This window comes from Hemiscyllium ocellatum, chromosome 31, assembly GCF_020745735.1.
Source record: "Hemiscyllium ocellatum isolate sHemOce1 chromosome 31, sHemOce1.pat.X.cur, whole genome shotgun sequence".
Lineage (NCBI taxonomy): Eukaryota > Metazoa > Chordata > Chondrichthyes > Orectolobiformes > Hemiscylliidae > Hemiscyllium > Hemiscyllium ocellatum.
In genome coordinates, this window is record NC_083431.1 from 984,058 (window position 1) to 1,007,244 (window position 23,187).

The following is a 23,187-nucleotide window of genomic DNA, read 5'->3' on the forward strand; positions in this document are numbered from 1 at the left end:
GCAGGTCTACAGATCACTGAAGATGGCAGCATGTGTAGATAAGGTAGCTAAAAAGGCCTGTGGCATGCTTGCCTTCATTGGAAGTGGCATTGAATGTAAGGATAAGACAAGTAATGCTGCAGCTTCATAGAACTTTGTTTAGGTCACAGTTGTAATTTTGCGTACAGTTCTAGTCACTCCACTACCAGAAGAATATGAGTACTTTGTAGAGGGTGCAAAGAAGTGTTTTCCAGGATATTGCCTGGTATGGGTGAATTTAGCAATGAAAAATAGTTAAATAGACTGGTTTTGTTTTCACTGGAATGCAGGAGGTTGACGGGCAACCTGGTAGAAGTTTTAGTTTATGAATGGCATGGAAAATATGAGGCTTTTTCCCAGGGTGGAGAAGTCGATTACTAGGGTACACAGGTTCTGGATATGGGGTGGGGGAGATGGGGATTTGAAAGAGATGTGCAAGGCACATTTTTCACGCAAATGGTAGTGAATGCTTGGAATGTGCTGCCAGAGGTGGTGATGGAAGCAGATGCAATAGCAGCATTCAAGATGTACCTGAACGAATACATGAATAGGAAAGGAAGATAGGGATACAGAACCTGTAAGTGAAGACATTTTGAGTGTGGAAGGACAAAATGTTCCTGTGCTATTTTATTTTTTGTTCTCTAATTATCTCAAGTGTCACTGATAAAAGAACCCAGAGATTATGTTCCAGAAATATTACATGTGCATTGTTGTCTGCTTTTGTGCACTTGTACTTGCACATTTTTCTAACCCGGCTGACTATGCTGATGCGTGTATGTACATGTGCCACTGCAAAATTTTAGAGTCTTGTACTACTCTCCTGTACCTGATTGTTACTAATTCTACTCTCCTAAAACATACCAGCATACAAAATAACAGACAAGAAAAGATTAGCTGATCACCATGCCTTCCTCACACTGAGATAGTTGATCTATTACAGGTAAACTTTGCTTCTCTCCCTCAACCCAGCCCAATACCCTGCAACCACGCAATCTCCCGAAAGAAGGAAAAAAAATTTATAAAACTCCTTTCCAATTTCCTTATGGAGTTGAAAACAACCAAGACATAACATGGATTAAATATTACTTGGTAAAGATACTTGGCTTCTATGAGGTGCCATCTCTGCTCAGAGACAAACCAATCACGCTCCCCCTTGATAGTAGAGTTAGCTATTCGAACATCAGTTTGCAGCACATTGCAGAAGCCCTCGATTATGTAACCAGTTTTCTCCCACACTTTGTTGTTTGCATCTTGGACTTCAATCATCCACAATCTGTTAAAACGGAATAATGTGAAATTGGGAGGTTATCCAGGAATTTCCATAGTATGTTTTCTCTCTTAGCATTTTGGCAAGATCTGCCTGTAAACAGTCTTATAATCAAAAAAATGCAGACAGAGGAAATCTCCAGTGTTTTTCTTCCATTGTGTCCTCTCTGATCTGTCGAATGGCAGGCTTTGAACTACTATGTAGAGAATGGTTCTTAATGGACAGATTCAAGATGAGCTAGAATCCCTGTATGACCAACTTGCGCTGCTGGAAATCTGTGAAAATCCCTTGTGTTCTTGTGATAGGATATTTAACAGTGTTGTCACTTATCAAGATAGATTCATCTCAACAGACTGTAGTGGATTAATCATTTCAAACTTACCAAATAAGGTATTTGTTTGGCTTCTGGAGTTTGTGTTCACTAAAAACAGTTATTGTCCAGACCTCCACCTTTGCGCCAAAGTAAATAAAGCCATAAGAGGTAGGAGTCAACGTAAGCTACACCATCACTCAGTGAGATCAGAGCTGATCTGATAATCTTCAATGCCCTTTGTGCCTTCATTCCCATAATAATTAAAAATGCATCTATCTCAGCCTTGAATATACCTAATGTTCCAGCTTTGACAGCCTTCTGTGTCATCCTCATCACTTAAGACTATAAGAAGTTGGAACCATTTGGCCCCTTGAGCTTACTTCTGCATTCAATAAGGGCATGGCTGACACTCCTCATGTCCACTTTCCTGCCCTTTCTTCATAACCTTTGATCTTTCCAACTGATGAAGAATCTAACTATCTGAACCTTAAATATACACAAGGCTCTCCTTGCCTTCCCACGTACTTTTGTTTTATTCTCAAACTTGGCAATAGCGTGTTCACTTCTGTCATCCAAGTCATTAACATATACTGCAAATAATTATTTCCCCAATTATTCCCCTTCCCTGTGCCATTCCCCTAATTATGGGTTGTGGCAATGAAAATACCCCCCTTTATCCCAATTCTCTGTCTCCTATTAGCTAGCCAACCCTCTATCAATGGGAATAAACTACCCCGGACACCATGGGTTCATAAGTAGTCTTATGTACTATATTTATCAAATGTCTTTTGCAAATCTAAATATCTTCTGTCTACTGATTTCCCTTTATTTACCTTGCTTGTTACCATGACCTTTGAATTTGTATCCATTGAATTTCTTCAAACACAGAAAATACTGGAGAAACTTAGCAGGTCTAGTGTCATCTGTGGATAGAGAAATAGTCAACAGAGTTATATTGGACTCGCATTGTTTCTCTTGGATGGAAACCAGTAGGCTACGGTAGATGGGAGTTTATTATAGACTGATGAGTATTAGGCGATCCCACCGAATCAATGCTAAGACTTCTGTCTTTTTTCTGTACTTAAATTCATTATATCTTGCAATACAGAATCAAATGTCAAAATTTGCTGATGACTCCAAAGTGGCAAACAGTGAGGATGATGCAAATAAAATGCAAAATGTCATAGGAGAAAGTGAGGATTGCAGATGCTGGACAGTCGGAGTCGAAAAGTGTGCCGCTGGAAAAGCACAGCCGGTCAGGCAGCATTCAAGGAGCAGGAGAGTCAACATTTCTGGCATAAGCCCTTCATCACAACTCCTGATGAAGGGCTTTTGCCTGAAACGTTGATTCTCCTGCTCCTTAGATGCTGTCTGACTGACTGTGCTTTTTCCGTGCCACACTTTTCGACTTGGTGTAAATGTCATAAACTGATAGTACACAAGTGGCATGTGAACTTTAATATAGAGAAGAATGATACAGTGTATTTTAGTAAAAGGGGCAGGGAGAGGTTTAGTAGCACAGTCTCAGAGTGTAAGGAACAGAGAGACCTGAGATGTGTGCACATCAGAGATTGGTTAGTAAAGCATATAAGATCTTGGGTTGATAAGTAGAAACATTGAGGGAGAAGTTATGCTGAGTCTTTATTTAGCTCTAGTTAGATTCTAGCTAGAGTATTGTTTTCAATTCTGTTCAGTGCACTTGAGGAAAGATGTGAAGGTCCTCTAAAGGCTGCAGAGGGGAAGGATTTTAGTTATAAGGTTAGATTGGAATTGTTGATCTCTTTGGAACAGAAGACAAAAAGCTCCAGAGACTAGTGATAGATTGAAAAGACAAACTAATTTGGGAAAACAAATTGTTTTGCAGGCCTCAAGAAAGGAGGAGTGGCTATGAGCAGTCATACCATAGCGTGGCTGGACAGCCTGACCATGAATCATTGGAATCCAAACGCCCACGGCTTGAACAGGTACCTGATCCCCACTTTCAGCGTGCTACAGTACTGCCCTTAGCTCACCCAGTACCAGAGGGTCTTCGAGCACCCACAGAGGTGAAAAAGGTAAGTGTTGGTTGTTAGAGTAGGCAGCACTTTAGATGTTTCATTCAAAAACCAACACGCGTAATGTCATATTTAGCAAACTAAACTTTTCTAGCTTACTTCTGATACCTAAGCAGAATAGAAGAAATTGGAAGGGCTGAGTTCTGCTCAGATCTTTAAACCCAACTTTCATCTTGTTGACTGCTGTTAACATTTGCAGTTTATATCTCAAACATTTACTATTTCACAATTTTACTGAAAACAACCGAGAGATTACTCCTTGCATTTTGAGTGGTTACAAGTGACCCAACTTTAATAAAATATTAAATCTAAAACGAGCAATTCATTTAAGGAGCTTGCCCTTGAATTATGTAATGTAATTGAGATGATTAAGGTGACTAAAACATTTCTTAGGGTAGAGACAAACTGTTTCTTCTTTGGGTGGGGTTCAAAATTAGGGAGCGTAGCCTTATCATTAGAGTAGGGATATTTTAGGAAGAATGTCACAAAGCACTTCTTTACGCAGGTGGTCATGTATTTCTGGAACACTCTTCCTGAAAAAAGAACTGATGAGGGTTAAGGATGGTCATAGAAAGTAGCAGAATCAGATCTAGATTTTTACATGCACATCTATTTCAAACCCACCCACTCCCACAGCTATCTGGTCTACACCTCCTCCCATGTGCTCCCCTCCTGTATAAACGCGATCCTTTACTCCCAATTTCTCCACCTCCGCCATATCTGCTCCCAGGAGAGCAATTCCACTCCAGGATGCCCTCCTATTTCAAGAAACACAATTTCCCTTCCTACGTGATCAACAATGTCCTCCAGCACATTTCCTCCACTTCGCAGACTCTGCTCTTGAACCTCCATTCCTTCAACTGCAACAAGGATAGAACCTCCCTTGCCCTCACCTTCCACCTCACAAATCTCCAGATATAGTGCGTTATCCTCTGCCATTTCCGCTATCTACAATCAGACCCCACCACCAGAGACACATTTCCCTCTCCGTCCCTGTGTTCTGCAGGGACCATTCCCTCCGTGACTCTGATTAGGTCCATGATCCCCCCCACAAACCCACTCTCCACACCCGGCATCTGCAGTCCTCACTTTTCCCTTCTAGACTTTTGTGAGGCAAAAAATAATGAGAATTGTAGATGCCCATGTTCCAGAAAAGAGTAAGTAAAAACAAATTATTAAGCACTTGGTTCAAAGCCAATCTTTTGATAGGTATACTTTGCAGAACTGTTCTTGCTACTCCCCCAGATGGGGTCTAACTGTGGTTTTGTATACTTGAAGCACGACTTCTGCCTCTTGTATTTAAGCATTCTAGGTACTGAAGCTAGCATTTCATGAGACTTTAGTATTATTTTCTGTATTTGCTCATGAGATCTTAATATCTTAATTAGTCCCCACTGTCCAAGCTTTCAACCATTTAATGAGTATCGTGATCTATCTGTTTTAGTTACAATGTTGTTGACATCACATTCAACAAATTCAAATCCATTTGCCACAATCTTAACTATTTACGTAATTGATCAATATGCCTTTGAAATTTCATATTTCTATCTACATTGTTTATAATGGCATATTTTAGTGATACTAGAACAAAGGTCTAGGGAGAGGGACAAAACTGGTCCACCGATTCAAGTTCTAAACTGGGGCAAGACAAATTTTGATGGAATTAGACAGGAGCTTGCAAGGGTTGATTGGAGTACTTTGATTGCAGGCAAAGGGACCTATGCCAAGTGGGAGGCCTTTAAAAGTGAGAAAGCTAGAGGTCAAGGTCGATATGTTCCTATGAGGGTGAAAGGCAAGGTTGACAGGAATAGGGAATCGTGGATGACGAGATGTTGATGCTTTGACCAGAAAAGAGGAGGCAGTATGGCTCAGGTTTCGTGTATTTGGAAAGGCAAGGACTGATTAGGAATAGTCACCATGGCTTTGTGCATGAGAAATCTTGTTTCATGAATTTGATTTCGATGCAGAATTGGTTTGAAGGTAGACGACAGAAGGTGGTGGTGAAGGTTGTTTTTCAGACTGGAGGCCTGCGACCAGAGGAATACCACAAGGATTGGTGCTGGGTCCTCTACTTTTTGTCATTTACATAAATGATTTGAATGCAAGCATTAGAGGTATAGTTAGTAAGTTTGCAGATGACACCAAAATTGGAGGTGTGGTGGACAGCGAAGAAGGTTACCTCAGCTTACAACAGGATTTTGATCAGATGGGCCAATAGGCTGAGAAATGGCAGATGGAGTTTAATTTGGATAAATGTGAGGTGCTACATTTTGGGAAAGCAAATCTTAGCAGGACGTATACTCTTAATGGTAAGGTCTTGGGGAGTGTTTTGAACAAAGAGACCTTGGAGTGCAGGTTCATAGCTCCTTGAAAGTAGAGTCGCAGGTAGATAGGATAGTGAAGAGGGTGTTTGGTATGCTTTCCTTTATTGGTCAGAGTGTTGAGTACAGGAGTTGGATGTCATGTTACGGCTGTACAGGACATTGGTTAGGCCATTGTTGGAATATTGCGTGCAATTCTGGTTTCCTTCCTGTCAGAAGGATGTTGTAAAACTTGAAAGGGTTCAGAAAAGATTTACAAGGATGTTGCCAGGGTTGGAGGATTTGAGTTACAGGGAGAAATTGAATAGGCTGGGGCTGTTTTCCTTGTAGCGTCAGAGGCTGAGGGGTGACCTTATAGAGGTTTATAAAATCATGAAGGGGCATGGATATAACAAATAGACAGAGTTACTTCCCTGGAGTTCAGAACGAGAGAGCATAGGTTTAAGGTGAGAGGGGAAAGGTATAAAAGAGACCTAAGGGGTAACATTTTCACTTAGAGGGTGGTACGCGTATGGAATGAGCTGCCAGAGGAAGTGGTGGAGTCTAGTACGATTGCAATATTTAAAAGTCACCTAGGAAGGGTTTGGAGGGATATGGGCCGGGTGTTGGCAGATGGGATTAGATTGGGTTGGGGTATCTGGTCAGCATGAGCGAATTCGACCGAGCGGTCAGTTTCCGTACTGTACATCTCTGTGACTTTATGACTTTAAGCTGGTAAGATGTGACCTTCCCTGCACAAAACCATGTTGCCTATCACTGATAATCCCATTTTCTTCCAAATGGGAATAGATCTTATTCCTCATATCTTCTCAGCTTCCCAAACAGTGCCTTCTGACTCACCGTTCTATAATTACCTAGATTATCCTTGCTATCTCTCTTAAATAAGGGGACAACATTAGCAATTCTCCAGTCCTATGGAATCTCACCCATGTTCAAGGATGTTGCAAAGGTATCTGTTAAGATCCCAGCTATTTCCTCTGTCTGCTCTCAGTAATCTGGGATAGATCTCGTTCGGACCTGTGGACTTGTCTACCTTAATACCTTTTAGAATACCCAACACTTCCTCCCCCTTATGCTGACTTGACCTCAAGTAATCAAACATCTATCCCTAACCTCAACATCAGACACGTCCCTCTCCCCGGTGAATGCCGATGTAAAGTATTCACTAATTAAGAACATAAAACAATACAGCACAGAACAGGCCCTTCGGCCCTCGATGCAGCGCCAACCTGTGAACTATTCTCAGCTCGCCCCCCCCCACACTATACCAAAATCATCCATGTGCTTATCTGAGGATTGTTTAAATCTCCCTAATGTGGCTGAGTTGACCACATAAACAGGTAGGGCATTCCACGCCCTTACCACTCTCTGCGTAAAGAACCTGCCTCTGACATTTGTTTTAAATCTATCACACCTCAATTTGTAATTATGCCTCCTCGTACAAGCTGACGTCATCATCCAAGGAAAAAGACTTGCACTGTCAACCCTATCTAATCCTCTGATCATCTTGTATGTCTCTGTCAAATCCCCTCTTAGCAGCCGCCTTCCCAATGAAAACAGACCCAAGTCTCTCAGTCTTTCCTCATAAGACCTTTCCTCCAGATCAGGCAACATCCCGGTAAATCTCCTCTGCACCTTTTCCAATGCTTTCACATCCTTCCCGAAATATGACGACCAGAACTGTACACAATATTCCAAGTGTGGCCACACTAGCGTTTTGTATAGTTGAGGCATGATGTAGTGGCTCCGGAACTCAATCCCTCTACGAATGAAACCTAACACGCCATATGCTGCCTTAACAGCACTATCCGCCTGGGTGGCAACTTTCAGAGATCTATGTACATGGACTCCAAGATCCCTTTGCACATCCACACTACCAAGAATCTTTCCATTGACCCAGTGCTCTGCCTTCCTGTTATTCTTCCCAAAGTGCATCACCTCACATTTAGCAGCATTGAACTCCATTTGCCACCTCTCAGCCCAATTGTGCAGTTTACCAAATCCCCCTGCAACCGGTAATATTCTTCCACACTGTCCACTATTCCATCGACTTTAGTATAATCTGCAAATTTACTAATCCATCCACTTATGCCTGCGTCCAAGTAATTTATAAAAATGACAAACAGCAGTGCTCCCAAAACAAATCCTTGTGGAACACCACTAGTAACCGGACTCCAGGATGAATATTTTCCATCAACTACCACTCGCTGCCACCTTTTAGAAAGCCAGTTTCTAATCCAAACTGCTAAATCACCCTCAATTCCATGCCTCTTCATTTTCTCCAATAGCCTATCATTAGCTCACCCATTTTCTGTTACTCCATGCATAACTTTCCTACTGTGTTCTTAAATGGGGCAAACCCTTTCTCTCGTTACCCTCTTGTTCCTTATATACGCAGGGAAATGTGGTTAGAGTTGATGGACGTTTTGTTTGGCATGGACCAGTTTGGATCAAAAGGTTTGTCTCCGTGCTGTAGGACTCTATGACCAACTCTGGATTCTGTGATATAAACTGGCCAATTCGTACATATATATTAATAGCTATTTTTAAAACTTGGCATGTGAATTTTGAGTTAGTAATATATGGGTTTTTGATGTGTCTGAAGTTAGCCATTATCATGGTTCTGTAGTCATGGTGATTTCTTTTCCTGCAGTTTGTGAGGGCTTGGCAGCCTATCTGGTATTTTTGTTTACTTTAGAATTTTACAAGATGGCCAGGTATACCTCAAGGTTTCTGTAAGAAATATCTGAGCTGGGAGTTTCTATTAAGCTTGAGGGGAATACTTATAGGTTAAATGGGGACATTTTTGTTCTACTTTGTTTTGGGGAATTCTGTGAAGTACTTGTGTGGAGACATATATGTGGAGTAGTGCTCCTGAGAAAGGAAAACATAGTAACACGGATTACCTTAGAGTAAAAAGTCAATGACAGTCTGAAAATGTTGGGATAAAACCCGGAGAGGAACTGAAGCTGAATTTGTATGAACTCTGGTGAATGCTAAGGCCAGGAATAAGCTATCCATTTTCCAGTCTGGGACTTGAAGTCACAGTTGCCTTAAACATATTGAGATGTTACAGAAAGGGATTCTGATGTATGTACTAGACAGGAATTTTTTTTAAGGAGTGTTTTGGCATTTATAGAATACACTTTTACTGTGTGTTTGAAACGCTTTGACTATGTTTCCTTTGTAAATGGATTGGTTCATTCTAGGTTTTTTTTTGCTTAATAAATTTCTACGTTATTGTTAAAACAAAATTGCAAGCTTCTGTTTCAGTGAGAGACCACCTTCTATTTACTTTTGGGACAAACCAAAACAAAAGCAAGTTTTGATCTATCGAGACAGATTTTAGTCTGGACTTTGCCTTGTCCAGTGATAAGATTAGCCTTGATCATAATATTTGAGGGCTCTTAGCAAGAAGGTTGTAATAGGAGAGCTTAATATCTTTCTTATTAAAGTAATGACTGTGTGTAGTTTTGGGCATAAATCAGTTTTTTTGTCAAAAGGTTTACTAAATGGAATTTGAAGATGGGCTTTGAGTGTTTTTCAGAGTTGTGGAAGATTTAACAGTGGATTATTTAAGAATGTTGACTAAAGGTAAACTGAAAGCACAAACAATTAAAGAGCACACGGAGTGTTGCCCCATTCTCCCCCCCCTCGCCCCTCAGTCAAAGCAAAACGCTGAGCAACACAGTATAGTTTTACCTCCTTCACCTTTATTTCGGGCCCTGGAATGACCGAGAATGATCACCTTTGTGCAGAGACATGAGTTCACAGTCTTCGCTGGAATAGCAGTTTCTTAATGAGTTATACAGTCATTTTACAATGAAGAGCATCCAGATAAGGCAACATATTGGGTGACTGCTACAATCAGCGAGCATTTCCTTAAATGATGGAAGGACAAGGTAAAGCTCATGTCGTTTAATGTCCATAGGAAGGCCACTGATAAAAAGCATACCGACCTCCTCTTTACTGTTGTTCGTTGCTTCACTTTTCGTGCTCATGACTGGGGAGCTGATTGAATCCGTTGAATCAGATTGTGGAGAGGCGGGCGGTGGTCCGAAGGCATGCTTTACCTGTGAATGGAGAAACTCGAGAGAAGATGTTAGCTGCTGAAAGTATTTTTGCATTTCCTCTCTCATTCCTTCCTTGCCAGGGTGGTTATCAGTATGAAGACAGTCTCACATTTACCTACACTAAATTGTATCTGCCTATTTCAACATTCTTTAAATTCTTGAAGTCTATTACTCAGTTCACTTATTTATGATATTGTCAAATTTTATACAATCCATAAGCTTGTAAATTGTACTGGCTAAGCAATTCAGTCAAGTATAAACAACATTCAGTGGTCCTAAAATCAAACACTTGGGTACCTCATTCAAGTTATTGAAAAATTATTTTCCTTTAACAAATTGATATTTGCCTAATGTGAAGGCACTCAGGAAAAATATTTCAAAAGTCTCGAACAGCACGAAAACAACAAAATGTTTCCTATGCTTTAGCAATTGGAAGGCAGTTTCAGTTCAGATTTAAATCTCAAATATTCTTGGGAAAGAAATGCTGAATATTTTAAAATATGTAAATAAAACTTCCCAAATAAAAAAAGTTGGAATTACAGTAGCAACTTTGGTAGAGATCAGCATTCTTTGAATTTGCAATATGAAACGGGCCAATGAAGTCTTAATGATAATTAAAAGAACTGAAACAGCTCAGTTTCAAGTTCTAATATTCTCTAAAATCTTAACAAAATGTCAAATTCGAAATGCACTGTTTTGTGAACACTGCACTAAAAACACAGCAGCAAAGATATTTTAATACAATGTTCTCATCTGGCGAAAGCATGACTTCTGACCCAAGTGTTTTTTTTAAACTGGCATTGCAGAATTTCAAACAAATCAGGGGCTCAAGGGACAGAATCAATTAGTTTTAAGGTTATAAGTTTGATCATTTTAAAAAGGACAGAAGTTGTACAATTTCAATGTTAAAACAAAACCAGCCCCACTACACAGCCCACAAAGCACATTGAATTAAGATCCTGATTCAAGATTGAGCCATCTACTGTTACACAATGAATAACTGGTTTCACATAATGCATAGGGTTAGGGGCGGCACGGTGGTTGGCACTGCTGCCTCTCAGCACTAGGGCCTTGGACTCAATTCCAGCCTCAGGTGACTGTCTATGTGGAGTTTGCATATTCTCCCCATGTCTGCGTGGGTTTCCTCCAGGTGCTCCGGTTTCTACCCACAGTCCAAATATGTGCATGTCAGGTGAATTGGCCATGCTAAATTACCCATAGTGTTAGGTACATTAGTCAGATGGAAATGAATCTGGATGGGTTACTCTTCGGAGGGTCGGTGTGGACTTATTGGGCCAAATGGCCTGTTTCCATGCTGTAGGGAATCTAATCTAATCCTTTTCACCTTAACTGACTTTACATACTGAATGCTTCTAATGTTGTTAACTGGCTGTATACATTATGAATGCTTTTCCACCTTGTTAACCCATTACCCTTACCTCCAGCATCCCATTGTTATTTGCAAGTTCTTATCTGATCTACGTCATTTTCAGCTGAACCTCTTGTTTCACAAAAACCAAGACATAACTGTTTCCCTCCCTGCTCATACACACTCTCAGGAGGAATTGCAACAGTTCTTCAGTCCTGTGTAGCACAAAATTAGAGCTGGAAAAGGGACCTGACAATCGTTGACAATGAAAATTAGGGATAGTATTAAATCCAAGAAAAGAGCAAACCAATTGGCCAAAGAAAGCAGCTGACCTGAGGATTGGGAGCCATTTAGATTTCAGTAAAAGGGATTGATTAAGATGGGGGAAAAGTACAAGAGTAAACTTTTGGGGAGCATACAAACTGATTGTAAAGCTTTTATAGATATGTGAAGAGAAAAATATTCGTGAACACAAATTTTGGTCCCTTACAGTCAGAAGCAGGAAAGGTTAAAATGGGGAACAAGGATGTGGCAAAGAAGGCACACATAAGATCCCAAAAATGTTAGGAATCATAGGTTCTAATGAAAGGGAATGAAATCAATATTAGTGGGGAAATGTATGACATTTAGGGGCCAATAAATCCCCAGGGCTTGATAATCATCATCTCAGACACTTAACTCATTAAGTGGCCATAGAAATAATGGACGCATTGGTGGTCATCTTTCAGGAATCTATGGACTCTGCAACAGTTTCTGTGGATTGGAGAGTAGCTAACATAACCTCAGCATATAAAAAGGAGAAAGTGAGGACTGCAGATGCTGAAGATCAGAGTCAAGTGTGTGATGCTGGAAAAGCACAGCAGGTCAGAGAGCATCCAAGGAGCCGGTGAATTGACATTTCGGGCAAAAGCCCTTCTTCAGGAATCAGGTAGAGAGAGAAAACAGAATTATCAACCTTGACATCAGTAGTGGGAACGAAGCTCAAGTGCAGTATAAAAGATTTAATAGCAGACCACTCAGAAAACATGATAAAATTGGACAGAATCAGCATGGATTTAAGGAAGGAAAATCATACTTTACAAATGTAGTGAGATTTCTTGACAAGGTAACTGGTAGAGGTGGTGAGGGGAACCAGTGGGTGTGGTTGATTTGGAATTTCAAAATGTTTTTGATAAGGTCCCACAAAAGAGACTAAACTGTAAAGTTAAAATGTTTGGGAGTCGGGTCGTCGACTGATGTGGATAGAGAACTGATTAGCAGGCAGGAAACAGTGTAGAAAGAAATGGGTTCTGAAGAAGGGTCACTGGACCCAAAATATTAATTCGAATTTCTTTCCACAGATGCTGTCAGACGTGCTGAGCTTTTCCAACAATTTCTGCTTTTCTTTCCTATTTACGGCATTCATAGGTCTTTTGGTTTTTATTCAATATGATCATGACTGATTGAACACTTACAGTATCTCCATAAACCATTACTCCATTGATTATCTAACTTTTTCTCAACCTCTACCTTAAATATGCTGAAAGATTAAGTTTCCACAACACTCTGATTCAGCACCTTCTGAGTAAAAAAAAAGTCCGTCATCTTAGTCTTAAACGTCAGTCTCATTATTTTTAACTTGTGCCCTTATTCTAGATTCCCAACCAGGAGGAATGATTTTTCTATTAGTACGTTTTGTTTTGAAAATTTAGCTAAAAAGGTTGAAGGTAAAAAGAATGATGCTAATGTGTTTAATCCATCTTCTTTCATAAAAATGCAACAAGAGGAACTTATGGCCTAGTAGTATTAAACCATTAATCCAAAGACCCAGGTAATGTTCTGGGAACCCAGGTTCAATAAAAATCTTGGATTAAGAGTCCAATGATGATCATGAAACCTTTGTTGTTTGTCAGAAAAACTCATCTGTTTCACAAATCTGCTTTGTGGGAGTAGATCTGCCATTCTTAGCTGTTCTGGCCTACATGCGATTTCAGATCCATACCAATGTAGTTGACTCTCCATTAGGTATGGACAATAACTGCTGGCCTGCCCTGCACTGTCCATGTCCCATGAATGAAGATAGTAAAAAGAAAAATTGGAATTGAAAAAGTTATACTAGGCTATTCAGACATTGGATCAGAAACAATACCTTAGTGCCATTATTTGGTAGACAAAAATTCCAATGAGGAAATGGATAACCGCATATGAGGAATGGGCAGTTATCCATTTGGTGGCTGTTCCACTTGAGTATAGTAATGAAACTTTTCAAGTAGTTCACAAAATTCCAATGACAAGCCATTCAAGTATTAGGAAAACACAGGCCAAAATATTGAAGCATTTTTATTTCTCATGACACATAAAGGTGGAGTCATACTTTGCCAGACATGCCACACATGTCAGGCAGTGGGAAAATCCCAACCTTTAATTAACTTGCAGCTTTAAATACAATATCAATAAGTTTTGAAGAACCATTTAGCAGGATCTTTTAAAAAGATTGTGTTGGACCTCTACTTTAAATCAGGAATTAGAACCAAAATTTATTAACAATTATAGATATTTCGCTAAGATTTACTGAAGGTTTATTGCTAAGAATATCCGAATGATTGGGACAAGAGAATTTCTTTGCTACTATTTGCTAATAGAGATGTTCCAAGTGAGCTCCCAGGATTTATAGAATCCTAGAATCTTACAGTACAGGGGAGGCCTTTTGGCCCATTGTGTCTTCACCGCCAAAAACTTCTTAGTTCTTTTGAACAAATTTACGATCATGAGATGAGAATACAACTTAAATTGATTAAAGAAAAGTTAGTGGCTCACAGTTCAGAAACTATGTTTCCAGTCTGTGCCTTGAATTTCTGGGAGAAACTGAAATATAAGTTGACCAGAAACAACTAGAGCACACCAAAGGGCCAAAGCTCAAAATTTGGCATGAGATAAAGTTTTAATGTGTTTACCTGAATGATATAAATGGTGTAGTGAGTACTGTAGACTGGTGAAACAATTAAAGAGTGTGTCGTGTTAATATATGGAAAAGATATGATAGGCACGATAGTCAGGAGAAAAATGTAATTGCCGTAGTGAAGGAGCTAGGGATTAAAATAGAAACAACGTTTGGAGAAATAATCAAAAATGGAAAATTCATAAATTGGCCGTACGGTAATCAGGCTGCAAAGCACGGAAGTACTTAAAAGGTATTGTGTTATGTGTTGTCTTTCACAAAGCTAGCAAGGTGATTTACACAGGCCATTACAAAACTTATCCAATTTTTGGGATTGGATCAGGAAAAACTATTTTGGCTGTTAATGATATTAATGTGAAGGATGCATTAGCTATAAAGAAACATCCATTACATAGCTTAGGTGACGGATGGGATTAGGTTCATGATGAACAATTACTTTATTAAATTGAGTCAAAGTAACTGGGGCTCACTGATGGTGCCAAGCACCAAAGAAATATTGACATTTGTAACACCAGATGGGCTTTATCAGTACAAAGTGATGTAGTTGGGAAGGAAAAATGGTCCAGCAATGGTTAATAAATAAATTAATCAAAGGACTTGGTAATTGTACAATTTATGTTAACGAGTTGGTTGGTTTCTTTTCAAATCTGGGAAGAATATTTGTAACATTTTAATGAGTTATTTGATCAGCTACAAAAAGCCAATTTGTAAATTTGCCAAAGTGGAGGTGACTTATTTGGGTCATACAGTGGCACAAAGCCAAGTAACACCTGGAGGAGAAAAGTACAGGCTATTTTCCTGTGCCTAAAACAAAACGTAAAATTATTTATTTTGTTGATACGAATGGATTCTATTGCATATTTGTTCCAAACTTCTTGTTCCCTTAACAAACTTGTTGAAAAGGAGAGAAAATTTGAATGGATATAAGTGTGTCAAAGTGCCTTTGAAAATCTAAAGGCAGTGCAGACAATTTTACCAATTTTAACCATGCCAAATTATGTGAAGTTGTTTTATTGGCTGTTCATGCCAGCAGTGTCAGTGTTGGGGCTATTTAAAGCTGATGAGCAGATTACTTATTCATTTGAAGACGCTGACTGCATGTCAACAAAAACATTCAACTGCTGGAAAAGAGACATTATGTCTTGGTCCAAATCTATGTCATTTTGAAATCTACGTTAGAATCTGCATGGAAAAAACTGTTACTTATATCCTTCAATTTTGTTCGAAATTTTTTGGGATAAGAACTCAGTTATTTTGATGGAGCTTAATTCTCCAATTATATTTTCAAATATAATTTGAAAATCGTTCATGTGAAATGGATGCTTTATCTAGAGCGCATACAGAAGATGGGATGAGGATGAACGTAATGTAAAAATGATTGCTGAGTAACTCATTGTACATTTTATGTAACATAGAATTTGTGGTAAGGTGACATTTTAAAAATGAAAATTCCTCTAAGATACATTTTTATTCTTTGGGAGAAGTTGTGCTATGAACTGTATGCATCATCTATTTTAATTTTAGGTTTTGAATTTTGAGTTAATAACATGGTTTTTTTTTGTGTCATTTCTGTCGCCACAATTTGTGATGGCTACTTTGTATCCTAATGAGGTTTTTTGTTCACTTAAGGACTTTACAACTCAATAAGATGGCTGTATCTCAAGGTTTCTGGTAGAAATTTCTGGAGTGAGATTTTTTATTGAGCTGAAGAGAAAAACTCAGATTCTTGAGTTACTTTTTCTCTCTTTCCAGCAGTTCTGTGAAGTCCTTGCACTGAGATAGAGAAGTGCTTGAGAAGGAGAGTATACAATAAACTAGATTACCTAAGAATGCAGCGTTAGTGATAGAGTCTGAATTATTGGGATAAAACCCTGTAATGGGCTTGAAACTGTTTTCATTGAAACTCACGTTCCTGAGAGTGTCAGGAATAAGGTTTCAGCATTTCTAATCTGGGAATTTGTTTTGTAACCATTGTAAATTGTTTTTATATGTATAATTTCACTTTAATCATTGTATTGTGCAAAATTAAAAGACCATTACATGGGAAGCTGCAAGTGTTGACAGAAATTCTAGTTGCCTGTAATTCTCATTCAGTTTTGGAGGCTGGAACCTGTACAAAATGATCACCCGCGTTGTTGTGTGTCTCAAGTAAGTTAAGCCTTTGGGCTGTCATTATATCAATAGAAGTATTATTATATTATGTGCAGTTTAGTAAAAGAAAATTAACCAGCAGCAAGCTAATAATTTTAGTTTTGTTTATTTGATATTTTTGTTATTGGATATAATTGAGATGGTGTTACTAAATCAGTCTGTTCAAAGGAGCTAAATTAACTGCTTGTGATTCCAACTGAGTTTAACAGAATCCACTGCGGCACATCAGATTAGACAAAAGACTGCACCAGACTCCAAACTCCTTCAACTATCTTAATATCCCATTACCATGTCAGGCTGTTACCTTCCAAAGCAGTGTCTCTGTTTAAATTCTGCAATTTAAATCTTTTGTAACTGATTCTCCTTCCAGTGTATTGCAGTCTTTGAACATGTTTATTTCCTTGAACGTGAAACCAAGTTAAGTTTAACAATTATCACTGCAAACATAAGCTGTTTTAAGAAAGACTGTCCACTGTTTTGGATATTGTTGCAGTGGAGAGAGGTAAGCAGAGTAATTGTAGTGCATTGTGTATTTTTATGTTAGTTTTATACAGTTTAGGGGCAGTGTGGCTACTGGTGGAGATTTTCACTCAGTATTTCTGAGCAGTACCTATTTGTCATTTCTTGCCTATGATTGTCACTTTCTTTACAATGCCAGCAGCTTGTGAAATTGGGCATTTGTGGATAGTTGTTGGGTGGTTGTTGGAAACTTGGGTGGGAGGATGGCATTGATCCTTATGTTGATTTATTAGTGACATGACAGATTCAAGACCTCTAGTAGAAGAATTTGTTATTAGTATGTTTCAAAAATAATTTGACCAATAAAATGCTTTGATGATTCAGTCTTAGAATCAGTTTATTCACAAGATTTTTTTTGTTAGTTTAAATATCATGATCTAATTTGTGTAAAACATGGCAGTTTATTATGAGATCATAGAATCATGCAATGAAGAATAGGTTCTTTAGCCCATTAAGTCTGTATCACCAAAGCTACTCTAAATCTATCCTTGTTCCACTTTAAAGGATTTGGCCTGTATCCTTGAATGGTATGACATATTAAGTGTTCCTCATGCCCTTTTTTAAAGATTGTGAGGTTACACATCTCTATTACCCTCCCAGACAATGCATTTCAGACCCAAGCCATCCCTCAGGTGAGACGAAGTTTACTCAAATGTTCTCTCTATGCTTCCACCTTGTTGCTAACACTTCAATGAATGGGATCAGCTGCTTTCCATCCACCCTGTTCATGCTTCTCATAAAATATACGCATGTATCAGGATCCCCAACCTTCCCAGCTCCAAAGACAGCAGTTTATGTTTATTCAGCCCATCATTAGGTTGTAAGTTTGCTTACTAACTGGTAGGTTTGTTTTCAGATGTTTCGTCACCATTTTAGGTAACATCATCAGTGAGCCTCCGGTGAAGCGCAGGTGTTCTGTCCCGCTTTTTATTAATGTGTCTTGGTCTGTTAAGGCGGATGATATCATTTCTAGTTCTTTTTCTCAGAGGTTGGTAAATGGGGTCCAAATCCATGTGTTTGTTGATGGAGTTCCAGTTTGAATGCTGGGCCTCTAGGAATTCCCATGTATGTTTCTGTTTAGCCTGTCCTAGGATGGATGTGATGTCCCAGTTGAAGTGACATCTTTCTTCGTCTATGTGTAAGGATCTAGTGATAGCTGGTCATGTCTTTTGATGGCTAGTTGGTGCTCATATCTCCTGGTGGCTAGTTTCTTGTCTGATGTTGTGTTTGTTGCAGCCCTTGCAGGGTACTTTGTACATGACATTCATTTTGCTGGTTGTGCTACAGGGTCCTTTAGATTCATCAGTTAGCTGTTTCAGTTTGTTGGTAGATTTGTGGGCTACCATGATGCCAAGTGGTCTGCTAGTCATCTCAAATGTCTTTGATGTATGGTATTGTGGCTCGAGTCTCTGGCGTGTTGTGTGTTTGATTTGATTTTGTTGTTTAAGAATCGGCGGACTCTGTATATCAGCTACCTGTTCTTCTTGAATATGCTGAATAGGCATTTTTCTTCTGCTCATGGTTCTTGGGTGCTGCAATTTGTTGTGTCGTGTTTAAGTAATGTCCTGATGCAGCACCGTTTGTGGGTGTTGGGATGATTGCTCCTGTAGTTGAGATCTGGTCTCTGTGTTTTGCTTTCCTGTAGACGCTGGTCTGCAGTTCTCCTTTGATTGTTCGTTCTACTGTGACAGCTAGGGAAGGTCGTCTCTTGTTTTTCCCTTCCTCTTTGGTGAAATTTATGCCAGTAAAGATGTTGTAAATGATGTTGTAGGTTTTCTCTAATTTGTTACATTTCGTGATGACAAAGGTGTCATCCACAGAGTGGACCCAAAGCTTGGGTTGGCTCGTGGAGAGGGGGCTGACGTTCCAGTCTCTGCATCATATTTCTGGTCAGAATCCTGATATTGTTGATCCTGTGCATGTCCCGTTGATTTGTTTGGAGGTCTTGTCGTTAAAGGTGAAGTGGATAGTGAGGCACAGGTCTATTAGCTTGAGGATGGTGTCCTTGATGATGGAATTGGTGCTGTGTCTGGTGTTTGTGTTCTTGATTCATCTAGTAGTGAGATCAGTGTTTCTTTGGATGGGGGGATGTTAATTGATGTGAGTAGGGCTGTTACATTGCAGGAGACATGATTTCGCCTGCTTCTATCTTGGTGTCTTTGATGTTCAGGAATTTTTGGGGTGGAATGGATGGAGTGGCCTGAGTCGTCTTCTAGGTATTTGTTTACAGTGAAATTCCTTGGCTAGTCTGTATGTGCCAGGAAGTGATCCTATGGGTCTGGGAGGTTGGCCCTGGTTTGTGTAATGAAGTAATCCGTAGAAACGGGTTGTGTTTCTACACATACATATACACAAATACACACACTGGCTAAACATAGACATGCGCGGGAATTCCTAGAGGCCTGACATTCATTCCGGAACTTCGTCAGTAAACACATGGATTTGGGCCCCATTTGCCAACCTCTGAGAACAACAACTGGAAATTACATCACTGTTTACATTTGGTAAGTTTGCAGATAACACTAAAGTTGGAGGTGTAGTCGACAGCGTGGAGGGTTACCTCAGTTTACAATAGGATCTTGACCAGGACTGGATTGGGTTGGGATATCTGGTCGGCATGGATGGGTTGGACGAAGGGTCTTTTTTCATGCTGTACATCTCTGTGACACCTTAACAGATCTAGACACATAAATAGAAAGCTGGATGGAACAGCAGCTTTCACTGGAGGCTGACTGATGATGCTTCTTAGCATGGTGATAAAACATCTGAGAACAAACTTAACAGTGCAGCGAGCAAACTTACAACCTTAACCTCAACCTGAGCTACAAACCTCCTCAAAAATTGCTAGCCTCATTATCAAAAATGCTCCTTTCCAGACAGCATCCTGGTGAATCTCCTCTACATCCACTCCAGTACAGTCACATCTTTCTTATCCTACTATGACCAGAACTGCACACAGTACTCCAGTTCCTAATTTAGCAGTGTTTTTAGGACCTTGTCAAATCTATATTAACGACATTAACTACCCTCATCAACACAATTGGTCATGTCGAAAGTTCAACCATATTTATTAGGCATGACCTCTGTCTGACAAAGCCATGCTGACTACCCCGATGAAACTTTGTCTGTCAAAATGCTGATGAATTTTATCCTTCAGAATTGTTTCTCATACTTTCCAATAGAGATCTCTGGTCAAGAGGAAGAAGGAGGATTATGTTAGGATGAGATGTGAAGGCTCAGTTAGGGCGCTTGAGGGTTACAGGGTAGCCAGGAAAGACCTAAAGAGAGAGCTCAGAAGAGCCAGGAGGGAGACATGAGAAGTTGTTGGCAGATAGGGTCAGGATAAACCCTAAGGCTTTCTGTAGGTATTTAAGGAATAAAAGAATGACGAGAGTAAGATTAGGCTGCAAATGTGTTGCTGGTCAAAGCACAGCAGGTTAGGCAGCATCTCAGGAATAGAGAATTCGACGTTTCGAGCATAAGCCCTTGCTTATGCTCGAAACGTCGAATTCTCTATTCCTGAGATGCTGCCTAACCTGCTGTGCTTTGACCAGCAACACATTTGCAGCTGTGATCTCCAGCATCTGCAGACCTCATTTTTTACTCGGAGAGTAAGATTAGGGCCAATCAAAAATAGTAATGGGAGCTTGTGTGTGGAATCAGAGGAGATAGGGAATGCACTAAATGAATATTTTTCGACAGTATTCACTCTAGAAAACGACAATGTTGTTGAGGAGAATACTGAGATACAGGCTACTAGACTAAATGGAATTGAGATTCACAGTAAGAGGTATTAGAAACCTGCAGAGTGTGAAAATAGATAAGTCCCTTGGACCGGATGGGACTTATCCTAGGATCCTCTGGGAAGCCAGGGAGGAGATTGCCGAGCCTTGGGTATTGATCTTTAAATCGTCATTGTCTACAGGAATAGTGTCAGAAGACTGGAGGATAGCAAATGTGGTTCCCCTGTTCAAGAAGGGGAGTAGAGACAACCCTGGTAATTATAGACCAGTGAGCCTTACTTCAGTTGTTAGTAAAGTGTTGGAAAAGGTTATAAGAGATAGGATTTATAATCATCTAGAAAAGAAAAATTTGATTAGAGATAGTCAGCACAGTTTTGTGAAGTGTAGGTCGTGCCTCACAAACCTTACTGAGTTCTTTGAGAAGGTGACCAAACAGGTAGATGAGTGTAAACCGGTTGATGTGGTGTATATGGATTTCAGCAAGGTGTTCAATAAGGTTCCCCACAGTAGGCTATTGTACAAAATGTGGAGCAATGGGATTGTGGGAGATATAGCAGTTTGGATCAGTAATTAGTTTGCTGAAAGAAGACAGAGGGTGGTGGTTGATGAGAAATGTTCATCCTGGAATCCAATAACTAATGTTATAGCGCAAGGGTCGGTTGGGTCCATTGCTGTTTGTCACTTTTATAAATGACCTGGATGAGGGCATAGAAGGGTGGGTTCGTAAATTTGCAGATGACACTAAGGTCGATGGAGTTGTGGATAGTGATCGAAGGATGTTGTAGGTTACAGAGAGACATAGATAAGCTGCAGAGCTGGGCTGAGAGGGGGCAAATGGAGTTTAATGCGGATAAGTGTGAGGTGATTCACTTTGGTCAGAGTAACCGGAATGCAAAGTAATGGGCTAATGGTAAGATTCTTGGTAGTGTCGATGAGCAGAGAGATCTTGGTGTCCAGATACACAGATCCTTGAAAGTTGTCACCCATGTTGGCAGCGTTGTTAAGAATACATACAGCTTTTTAGCTTTTATTAATAGAGGGATCGAGTTCCGGAACCATGAGGTCATGCTACAGCTGTGCAAAACTCTGGTGCGGCCGCACTTGGAGTATTGTGTGCAGTTCTGTCACCACATCAAAAAAAGGATGTGGAAGGTTTGGAAAAGGTGCAGAGGAGGTTTACTAGGATGTTGACTGGTATGGAGGGGGGAGGTCTTACGAGGAAGGGCTGAGGGACTTGAGGCTGTTTTCATTAGAGAGAAGAAGATTGCAAGGTGACTTAATAGAGACATATAAGATAATCAGAGGGTTAGATAGGGTGAACACCTTTTTCCAAGTATGGTGACGGCAAACACAAGGGGGCATAGCTTTAAATTGAGGGGTGATAGATGTAGGATAGATGTCAGAGGTAGTTTCTTTACTCAGAGTAGTAAGGGTATGGAATGCTCTGCCTGCGATGGTAGTAGATTCGCCAACTTTAAGTACACTGAAGTCATCTTTGGACAAGCATATGGATGTATATGGAATAGTGCAGGTTAGATGGGCTTCAGATTGGTATGACAGGTCGGTGCAATGTCAAGAGCTGAAGGACCTGTACTGCGCTGTAATGCTCTATGTTCTAGCTGTGACAAACATTGAAAAGATTTCATTATGCAATCTAATGCAAATCTGCATGAGGCATAATAGCCATTATAAATACAATCTCTTAATTCTAAATTTAATTCAGATCACACGATTGTTCAGTTTTTCTGAGCCTTAATTGTTTTCAATGATATAGTAGCGCAAACAGGTTGGATTTTCTAATTCCTGACAGTATGAATGGCTGCTCCTGTTGGCAAGACTATTCCTTAAAAAAAAGTGCTAATGCATTAGGAGCTTAAAAATCTCTTTCCCTTGGCTCAGGAACTTTGGACTGGGATTACAGACTCAGAATAAGGGATGAACTATTTTGGCCAGAAAAATGTTCTCATTCAGAATCTTTGGACTCCATACCTGAGAGAACTGTTTATCAAAGATATCAAAGTTATCAAAGAGAACTTAGCAAAATGATTATCTGAGAACAGGTGGGGATGTGGAGCTCTGAGGAAGCAATGGCAACTATACAATTCTGACTAAGGTACAATAACTGTTAGAACGTAGAACAGTGAAGCGCAGAACAGGCCTTTCTGCTCTCAATGTTGCGCTGACCTGTGAACTAATCTAAGTCCATCCCCCCCCACACTATCCCATCATCTTTCATATGCTTATCCAAGGATTGTTTAAATCTCCCTAATGTGGCTGAGTTAACTATTTGGTAGGCAGGACACTCCATGCCCTTACTACTCTGAGTGAAGAACCTGCCTCTGACATCTGTCTTAAATCTATCACCCCTCAATTTGTAGTTATGCCCCTTCATACAAGCTGACGTCATCATCCCAGGAAAAA

At 39.9% G+C, this 23,187-nt stretch overlaps 1 protein-coding gene across 13 annotated transcripts in view; it reads left to right on the forward strand.

Annotated features, from left to right (window-relative positions):
* The window catches only part of ncor1 (nuclear receptor corepressor 1), a 402,479-nt gene that overhangs the window by 74,327 nt on the left and 304,965 nt on the right, over positions 1-23,187 (forward strand). For 12 of the 13 annotated variants that reach the window (XM_060848164.1, XM_060848169.1, XM_060848173.1 and 9 more), the window contains one exon: positions 3,463-3,652. In XM_060848164.1, coding sequence (XP_060704147.1) covers positions 3,463-3,652 — 190 coding nt within the window. The remainder of the gene's footprint in view (positions 1-3,462; positions 3,653-23,187) is intronic. The other variant, XM_060848175.1, reaches the window with a different exon arrangement.